At 42.7% G+C, this 10578-nt stretch overlaps 1 protein-coding gene across 1 annotated transcript; it reads right to left on the reverse strand.

The window, feature by feature from the left end:
• Positions 1-6910: 6910 nt before the first annotated feature.
• Positions 6911-7864, reverse strand: LOC100541756 (olfactory receptor 1052-like). The gene has a single exon (XM_003206133.1). It carries the CDS (start codon positions 7862-7864, stop codon positions 6911-6913), a length of 954 nt encoding a protein of 317 aa, XP_003206181.1.
• Positions 7865-10578: the final 2714 nt, after the last annotated feature.

The following is a 10578-nucleotide window of genomic DNA, read 5'->3' on the forward strand; positions in this document are numbered from 1 at the left end:
TTTTTAATGCTGGTAGTCCTCTTTGATTTGTTTCACTAGAAATGACTGTGTAAATATGGTTCTTGTGAGATGTTCTTCCTCTATTCTTATCATGCAATCCTTCCATACATATAAAAGTGATCAGTGAAGGCACAGCTTCATGGCTAATTTCTTTTCATCCTATGTATTCCTATATTAATAAACTTTCTGACTACTGTTTTTTCTTCATTAACATTATGGAAGACTTGTGCCTTGAAAGATGGTGATATAGATCAATAAGTATTGGGTGAAATATACATTGCCTGTTTTTCTTCCTGTGTATGCAATATCATTGGTTCAGTTTTTAATGTAAAAAATGTTATTACAAGAACTGAAAGCTTTCTTGCAGTCTTTGAGTAGTGAGCTGCATGCTCAGCTTATCTTTATCTTTCGGAGGTGGAGTTTAGGATGATGCCAAGCATGTTGCTTGGCCATGAATTGAGAATATGGAGTTTTTTGTGAGGGGTAGAGACATCTCCTGGAATAGTCCTGAGGGACAACCTGGGAGTATGCTAATGGCAATTCACTCCCATTAACTTCTGAATTGCTTGGGATCACCATGTTGGCCATTCAGTGTGCCAGAAAATGCTCTAAGTGATTTGCTATGTCCCATGTGGTGAATAATATAGTAGCAAAAACAATGAAATGCTGGTGTCCAAAATTGTGGGCATGTGGAAGCCACAGAAGGGAAAGTTATTCAACCAACACAAGCACTACTCGTCGTTTTTCAATTCCAAGTCTAGAGAGAATAGAGAAGGCACTTAGAACAACTGGATTTGCACTTCCAAAGACAGCTACTTGGACTTTCAATGTATCTGAAGGGTGCCTACAGGAAAGCTGGGAGGGAGTTGTTATAAGGGCATGTAGGGACAGGACAAGGGGAAACGCCTAATAAACTAGAAGAGGGTAGATTTAGGCTAGGTATTAGGAAAACATTCTTTACTGTGATGGTGGTGAGACACTGGAACAGGTTGCCCAGTGAGGTTGTGGATACCCCCCTGGAAGCATTCAAAGCCAGGCTGAATGGGGCTGTGAGGAACCTAGTCTAGAGGAAGGTGTCCCTGCCTATAGCAGAGGGGTTGGAACTAGATGATCTTATATATCCCTTCCACCCCAAGCCATTCTATGATTCCATAGCTTTTGGGTAAGGTTAGCTTTCTTGTTCCTTGAATTTCAAATCCAATTTTGGTGCTAATGCATGCCTGCTTCACAATTGGATCCCAGAGGGTTTTAATTCAAACTATCGCTCATATAATCTTTTTTGGATAGAAGTGGATTTGACTGATTTCTATCTACTATACTAGTCTTTGTTTAAAGACATTTTACAGTTTTCCGCTCCATAAACTGAATACTGACATTCTTGTTTAGCCTAACAGCAGATTCAATTGAAGTATAAAAATATAAATGCACTAGTTGGCATTTGCATGCCCCAGGAATTGAATATTTATTTGTTTTGGTTGTTCCCCTTGTGCTCATCTTTAGGCACCCGACTAACTTGAGTTAACTCTACTCTTGTGGTTTAAGGTACAGCTGCACCACTGTGTTTTTCAGGGAAGAGCATGGGGCAGATGTATACTGCACTACCTGCTCTGAAATTCCTGAATAAGATGAAAGCACCACAACTCTGAACTTGCTAGTATGCACCTGCAGTGGTTCTCCAGTTGGCAAAATTAAGCGTTTCCCTGTTTCTGTTACAGCCCTCCCTTTGGATACTGAAAGGCCACTCTCAGGTCTCCCCAGGTCTCTTCTCCAGGCTGAAACATTAGTCAGATTGATTCTTAAAACTGTGCCTGGGTAATAGTGGTTAACTGAATAGAGAGCCCAGCATAAGATGATAAGGATAACTCTACTTCTTTCATTGCTTAATCATTCATTTTTAATAGCCATATTAGCAAAAATGTAAAATTAATGAAAGTTCAGTATTCTTCCATATGGCAGGATGCCAATGCTTTTATAGAGAAGAATAATTGTGCCACAACTTGTTAAATATTCCGGATCTGATTTTTCCAGCATAAAGGATTCAGATTGACTTTTATCGTTTCACAATAGCTTTTTTAGAATAATGCATATAACTCAGTTATATTTCCCCTGTCTTGTAACCTCATTTAATGCTTTGCAATGTCCCACCTTCTGGGACTTTTTAGATGGTGGACTCAAACTGCAGTGCTTTTACATTTCAAATGCTTAAACAAAGATACTGGAAAACTGTTGTGTGATTCAACAAATATCTCCAAGATCCTTGGGAACCCAAAAATGTTGTAGAAAGTCATTTCTGTTGTGCTTATTTTGATTTTAAATGTATTTCACCTGATTATTATTTTTTTTTATTTCTAATGTTTGGGATTTCCAGTTGTATCTTTGTTTTGCTCAGTTGCTATAAGTTATTGTTTCAGATCACCTGTTTTTCTTTTGACTTAACAAATTTCAACTCGGGCTCAGGTATGGTCCCACTAACACAGATCTCCCAAGGGAAAATGCTGCTGGCTGTCCTTACCCTTCTGCCTGAGGTGGAGCTGAACTCACTACTACTGCTGGATCCTACCACATCCTATGCTGAGCAGCTCTGACATTGAGCGACTCATGCCCATTCCTGAGGTTTGGGAGAGAGCTTCCAGGACACCACTGAGCACTGCCAAATGTCTTTTCCTTACCCTGCAGCAAGATGTGGTCTGTCAGTTCTGCTTTATCAGCCTTGCTGTGCAGTTGTGTCATCAGAGAGATGTGAGAACAAGATCCATTTGAGGAAGTCACATCAGCATTGAGGACTGAAAAGAAACTGCATTGCCAGTTCTCATCTCCCTTGGTGTTCTTGAGAAGATGACATGCAGCCAAAACCCAGCCCACCCCACAGCATCCCCATAGGCGCACACACAGCTCTGGAGTACCATGGACACACAGGAGCAAAGAATGCATGGCCATCAGAGTCTTTGGGCTCCTCAGAACTCCTGAGACAAAGCCAAAAGATAAACTGCTATGGCCATTCACACAGGCTCCTCTCACCTAGTGGAACACAACATCAACTGATGGCCAGAAACATGACCTGGGGAATGAGGGTCTGAACTCTCTCCTCAAGGAAGCTACTGTGGTCTGCAAGAGAAAAAGAGAGGAAGAAAGGGCTGAAACCTCTTCTAGACACTTGGGAGCAGATAAACCATTCCCCATTGGTTTCTTCTTGCACAAGGTTTCTTATTTGTCCTCCCCTCCCAGCAGCATCAAGAGAACCTCTACAGTTGAACAGAGCCTTGTTTTGGCACTATTTCCAAGTATTTCCCATCTAGCATTTCTCTTCTCCCTCATCAACTGGTCATGGCCCTGGGTGCAATTACAGAGATCCTCAAGCAGATAGAGTCCCAAAGATGTGAAGTGAAGCCTCTGTTCTCAGGAGATGAGCCCCAGTGACTCTTGGCTTCCTCCTGGCCCCAGCTGGGTCACTTTTTCCTTGCCTGAAGAGCTCGGGAAGCCTCAGGCCACCACTGGTCTCCTATTCCTTCTTTCTCTAAGGGCTGCCCACCACCTTCTTGCATCCCATAGACTTCTTGTGGCATAGGCAACATGTCTGTCCATGGCAAACCCTTCAAGGCACTTCACCTTGATCAGCCTGGAGGTGCCTTGGACGTTATGGCACAAAGGGAAGTAGGTTGATGTTATGTTTTTGGATTTCAGCAAAGTTTTCCTTACTGTACTGCTACAATATCCAGCTGGACGAAATGTCCAGCATCCAGCTAGACAAAAACATAACATGATGGGTGAGAAATGCTCTGACATGTCAAGCCCAAAGCGCCCATTATAGCAAATGGAGTTCCATCAGGCTGGCAACAAGTCACCAGAAGGTTTCCCCAGGTCTCTGTTTTAGGGCCAGTTTACTTCAGTGTTTTCATCAGCTACTTGTATGTAGGACTAGAAAGTGTTTTAAGCAAGTTTGCTGATGACACTAAATTAGGAGGAACTGCTGACCCGACCAAGGGTAGAGAGTCCTTGGAGAGAGATGTTGACAAATTGGCAATCATCAACTGCAAGTGCCGGATTCTGCACCTAGGAAAGGACAGCCCTGGCTATCATAGAATCACAGAATGGCCTGGTTTGGAAGGGGCCTCAAGGATCATCAAGTTCCACCCCCTCCCCCTGTGGCAGGCTGGGCCACCAACCTCCATATCTAGTACTAGATCAGGCTGCCCAGGGCCCCATTCATCCTGGCCTTGAACATCTCCAGGGATAGGGCACCCTCAACCTCTCTGGGCAGCCTTTTCCAGCACCTCACTGCTCTCTTGGTAAAGAACTTCCCCCTGATATTCAACCTAAATCTTCCCTTCTTTGACTTAAATCCATTTCCCTTTGTTCTGCTATTACCTACCCCTTCAAAGAGCTGACTCCCCCCCTGTTTGTAGGCTCCCTTTATGTACTGGAAGGCTGCAATGAGGTCAGCCCATGGCCTTCTCTTCTCCAGGCTGAATAAGCCCAGCTCCTGCAGCCTGTCTTTGTATTGGAGGCCTCCCTGATCATCTTTGTGGCTCTCTTCTGGACCCTCTCCAACAGCTCCCTGCTTTCTTGTATTAGGTACCCCAGACGTGGACACAGTACTCCAGATGGGACCTCACAAAGGCAGAGTAGAGAGGGACAATCACCTCCCTGTCCATGCTGGCCACTCCTCTTTTGATGAAGCCCAGGATACCATTTGCTGAGGTGCTGGAATGGGCTGCCTGGTCTAGTGTTTAGATATGGAGGTTGGTGGCCCTGCCTGCAGCAGGAGGGTTGGAGCTTGATGATCCTTGAGATCCCTTCCAACCCAAGCCATTCTATGATATTGAGCAAATATGGGTAGCTGGTAACATACCAGAAACATGGTTCTAGGAACAAGTTAAAGGTCTTGAACAACATAGACACAAATATGCAACCTACTCTTAAACATCTGTTGATGAGGCAAGTCCAAGGCCAGAAGCCAGCTCACAAGTCAGGTCTGGTGATTGCCAGACACATTCAGAAGGACAAGGTATGACTAAGGTCAAGCTAGAAACTCAGCCCACATGTTGAGGTCTTGATCAAGCAGCTTTGTGGACCATGCAGAGACATGGGTCAGAAGGAGAATAAAAGTCCAATGCTGGGCTTGAATAAAGTTCCTGTGACTGCCAGATGTGTATTCCATGTGAGGGTGATCTGGGCAATAAGCATCTCATACAGCACTGCATGCCCTGATTTGGACCTTTATGGTGTTGTTTTAGATACCTCATGCAACTCGTCTTGATCTGAGGTGTTAATCATGAGAGTCCATCATCACCAGAGGGAACCCCTGTGTTCCTCACCTTATGTAGAAGACAGGAAAGCAGGAGAATAGACTGAGAAACCAGGAATGAGCAGCCAGTGCTAGATCTCCTATGGTTCACAGTCTGAGCAAGAACTAGGAAAAATATCTGAAGTAAATCTTTCTGTGCATAGCTGGGCATACTGAATATTCTCTGCACCAGCCAATGTGCCACTATTTCACATGGAACAGGAGGAATGGGACCAATGCTCAGCAATTCCTATGGTTTGCTAGTGACTTTGGCAGATAACACAGGCAAGATTCTTCCCTCTGGATGAGAAGGGATCACTTCAGTGCATGACTGAGACCTCCTCCATCTTGCTGCATTTTTAGTTATGTCTGTGACCTCTTTAAGTGCATAAAACACCATTTTTTCACAAAAAGTACACACATACACAGCCAAATTTTAAACACCGTTTTAGTTCCTCCTGAAAAGAAAATGTGAATTCTTTTTACCATGGTTTATTTCTATTTTCAGGACAAATGACAACTCTGTAAGATATGAATGAGGAACTCCAGCTGAGTTGCTTTGGGACATTTGTTCAAGTGTTTTCATGCAAAAATCAACCAAACAAACACATTAATCTGTTCATACATTAATCTGTTTATACTGGGCAGTGACTGAAAGGACCTAAAAGTAGCATTTTCCAGTTCTTTGTCTGAGGAGGTCTTTCCTCCTTCATGTTTGAAGTAATGTGTGAAAGTTCACACTCATAAAAAATACAATTTCATACCCACCAAATCCATGTGTGTATGAGTGTAGCCTGACATTGCTGAATATCAGGTTGTGTACTCTATAGTGCAATTCAGATAAAACCATCAGCACTGGATAAAATTTTCTTGCATCCTTCTGATCATGGTGGTGCAACTGAAGATAATCTCCTTGTAATTTGTAGGCAGTTACAGTAATTCTGAGTACCACCTCTACGAAATACGCTTGATTTACAAAGCTCCAAGGAAAGGAGAAGGACAAACCGAATTCTCAGCTGAGAATTCATGACAACATACTTGCTTAGATAGCAGGTTTTGTCATTTAATTTTTTTTTTCTTAATTTGCCAAGAAACAGTGCATGGTTAAGCTGAGACCTTACAGGATTTTCTATGTAGATAATGCTAGTCCAAAGTCATCTTGGGCTTCTTTTGTGGAGCTGAACCTCATCTGATATTGCGACTGAAAAAGAACCAAAGATTTGGGAACAATAAAAACATGTCAAGCAGGATCCAATACTGGAAAACTAGCACTGCAGGCATGCATGTGAATTTATGAGTCTCTGCCCTTGAAATAAAGAATTACAATATTTTCCTGGATGATCACACCAAAAACATGGAGGTACTTTACAGAACCAAACAGTAGAAGGAGACAATTTTCATCTTCTTCTCTAGGAAGATAGAAATGTGTCAGAAAGATGAAGGAATACAATCATCATCATCATCAACCCAAGCAAATAAACAAAGATGAGAAGATTGTTTGTTTTTCCTACTGTTAGTCCTATCATCCATTCTCTATCTTTTGAGTTACATTTGATTCATAAGTGTTCATAATTAGTACAAAAGTGGTATCTCCATCTCTTTCCAAATCTCCTAGGGAACTGGTTATTATCTTGACAAGCAAGCTGATGGACAGCATTTTTTCCTCTCCATTAACCTTCTAAATGCATTTTTCACCTCCTTGTTCCGGAGGCTGTATATCAGGGGATTCAGCATAGGAATGACCAGGGTGTAAAATACTGCAGAAATTTTTTCCTGTTCCAGTGAGTATCTTGAACTGGGCTGCACGTGACTCAAACTCACAGGCCCATAGAAGAGTGTTACAGCTGTCAGATGGGAGGCACAGGTGGAGAAGGCTTTGTACCTGCTTGCAGAGCCCATGCTCAAAACAGAGGAGAGGATGTAGAGGTAGGAGATGATGATGAAGAGAAGTGTTGACATAGCTACGATCCCTGAAAGGGTTACAAGCACCAGCTCATTGACATGGTTGTCAGAGCAACTGAGTTGTAGCAGCGGGTTTGTGTCACAGAAAAAGTGGTTGATGGTATTAGGGCCGCAGAAGGACAATTTCAGTAAGCCACAAGTATGTACCAATGAGTTACAGAGTCCCCCTAAATATGACCCAACTACCAGGCAAACACAGACTCTTCTGGCCATAAGAGTGGTATAAAGCAGTGGGCTACATATAGCAACATAGCGGTCATAAGCCATTGCAGCTAGCAGAAATCCTTCTGTGGTCACAAACACAACAAATGAAAAATGCTGGGTAAGACATCCTAAGTAAGAAATAGTCTTATTCTCCACTGAGAAGTTTATTAGCATCCTCGGAATAAAAACAGAAGAATAGCAGAGATCCACGATGGACAAGTTAATGAGGAAGAAATACATGGGTGTTTGCAGCTGGAAGTCAATTGTGATCAAGATGATCATGCTGAGGTTGCCCATCAGGGTGATGGTATAGATCAGCACAATCATCACGAAGATTGCAGGCTGTAGTTCTGGGCGGTCCGTCAGTCCCAACAGGATGAAGTAGGTGACTGTGGTGTGATTGATTATCATCATCCTCACCTCTGTAGCAGTTTAACTGCTGAGATGAGGTGTTTGGTGACCATAAAGCTAAGAGAGGAAGAAAAGTATTTCATGAGTAGTCCTACCATCAAGAAGCACGGAGGTTGAGATTGTGTACCTGGATTTTGCTTCCTTTTTGTCCAGCTGTGATTCTTTAGAACATCCTCAAAACTGCAGATAATATTTTCACCAATTAGACCATGCTCAAGGGGATAATAATAGTGAGATGCCCAATGATCCTTCTTTGGGGGACAGCAGTGTGCATCTGCAACAACACAGATCCTAATTAATATATTTTGTTGATGCTAAGTTTGACGAGCAAGTATCAGAAACACACATGCTAAATGCTGAATGAGTTCTGCAATTGCCTTTGTCTTTTCAGCTAGGCATTTCTTGTTACCTATTCACCAGGAAATAATTAAACTCACCAGGGTGTATTTTTCTGGAAGGGAAGCATCTAAACTAAAACAGGAGCTCTCACTTTGGCCTATGAAGGACCCATTCTTTGTCAGTCACTAGGAGAGGCAGCCAGATTACCCAACTATTTAAAATATTAACGCAGATTGTGGGAAATGGCAGATTTGGGTATCTTTCATGACTAAACAGATGCAAATCCAAAGCTGCTTTCTAGAGGAGGGTACATAATGGGTTGGTCCTCTTTCTCATGACTGAACTTGTATTTTAATCAGAAGCCACTCACACAAAATATAAATAAATGACATGCATTTTTAGATATCTTGGTATGTTGTTAGATCAGAGGAGACTTTCCCAGGCAATCAGACAGTTATCATTTCCATGTCTAAATGTAATCCAGACTTCCAAATCAACTAGGGTGCTCTTGCAACCCATGCATTATTAAACAGCTATGGAGGCAACTACTCATCTTATTTATTTCACTTCCTATTTGGAAGGGAGTGAGCAGACTGGAAGCCTATGAGTAGGCTGAATTACCCTCTGGGGAGTCTAGTCTTTTTCCATTAACCAAAAAAGCAGCCAAAATGTGTAGCTTGAATGGCCACTCGTATTTTTGTGTACAACAATTGCTCTTAATGGTTTAAGCTAACCTGACCATCTTGCTCACATGGAAACACACAACTTAGAAAAGAAAACAAAAAATAATGTTTTGAGGCCTCTGGGTGTGAAATTCAAAGAACAGGATTGTTTTCCCCAGCCTTTCTGCCTTTCTTGTGCATTCATACCTGGATTTTTTAGAGGAGGTTGTTGGGATGTGTTTGTCAGACACGCAGAGCAGGAGACCTGTCAAGGTCTGTATGGCAGCTCTGTGCTAGAATTGGCAAGGACGTACCTGGATTGTAAGGCTCAGAAACACTTCTTTCGCCAATCCTGAACTTCCAAACACTCCAGCACTGCAGATCTGAATCAGATCTCCCTCTGAAGGATGCCATCACAGCCTATGTCTGCCCACAGAAAGGTACCTTCATGGCTAGTTTTCAGCTGGGTGCTCCAGGCTCCATCATGACTTTTTGTCTAAGTGATGTCTCTGCTCTGTGGATTCTCCTTAGAGAAGATATGCAACTAAAGGAAACATCAGGACCTGCTACTGCAAACATTTGCTCCTTGGGCTCTTAGGAACTGAACAAACAACGGAGTCTTTTTGGCTAATATGTTTCAGATCGAACTCAAAGGACATAATTACAGAGTCCTTGTGGGAGTCCTCTAATAGGCAGACAGAGGTCTTGTCTCCCACAGCTGCTCACAATCCTCTACAGCCCCATTTAGGGCAAATCCTGTTTGCTTTACTAAGACAAAGGAATGGGGAAGGATGCCTTAGGAATATTGTATGTCTGTAGGACACTGGAAAATCAGCGGAACACACAGGAACCCAGACGTTTAGGTCTATTAACCTGATGCTGGTCACTTCTCAGACAGTCTGCACTCTCATCCCCTCACTCGTGCGGCTGCGTATCTTGTAGAGCGTGGGCACTGCAGAGGCAGAGTGCTGTTCTTTCTGGCCGATGTGTCCTTTGGGTGGACTCAGTGTTCAACGTATACCGAGAACTCATGCTGGATGCCCTGTAGTGCGAGGGCTCATTGCTCTGGTTACTTGTTTCTCACACAGATGTTGTGCTGTGTTTGGATGACTGAAAGAGAATGCATGACCCCGTAATAATACCTGGTCACGCAACTTGACCCATCCTAAATTCAGATCTTCAGCTGATGGAGAATCCGTCAGAAGTGGAACGTTATACTTGGTTGATTACAGCTGCTGATGAAAGCCAAGCAAAACATTGCGTAATTTCAGAAATGCCAGTTTCTGTGCCTAACTACCTGAGGGAATAGGTGTTCTCTTTTGGAAAATAACAAATAGAATATTTTCCTGATGGTCTTCATCCAGTTGAGGATCACCAAACTAGTCACACTTACAAAGTGCACGTGTTCCCCTGAGTAAGGAACCTACAGATGTCCACAGGACAAAAAGTAAAAAACTGTTGTCAAGCAGACCAACCCAAGTCTCATCCAGGACTTTTTAGAAGATAGGTGGAAAAGTGGAACGGATGGATTGTGTTACTTTCACATTACGTTTCTCTCCTTCAGGAAAGATCTGATCGCCTCTTTAAATGGCAGGAGCCTGAGGCAGAGAAAAGAAGCTGCAAATAGATTTCTGAAGAGTTCTGCAGATGTAATAACAAAATTCACAAAGCCCAAGAAGCAATCTCAAAAAAAGAAGAAAAAGAAGAAAAAGAAAA

The sequence above is a fragment of the Meleagris gallopavo genome, chromosome 5 (assembly GCF_000146605.3).
Source record: "Meleagris gallopavo isolate NT-WF06-2002-E0010 breed Aviagen turkey brand Nicholas breeding stock chromosome 5, Turkey_5.1, whole genome shotgun sequence".
NCBI lineage: Eukaryota > Metazoa > Chordata > Aves > Galliformes > Phasianidae > Meleagris > Meleagris gallopavo.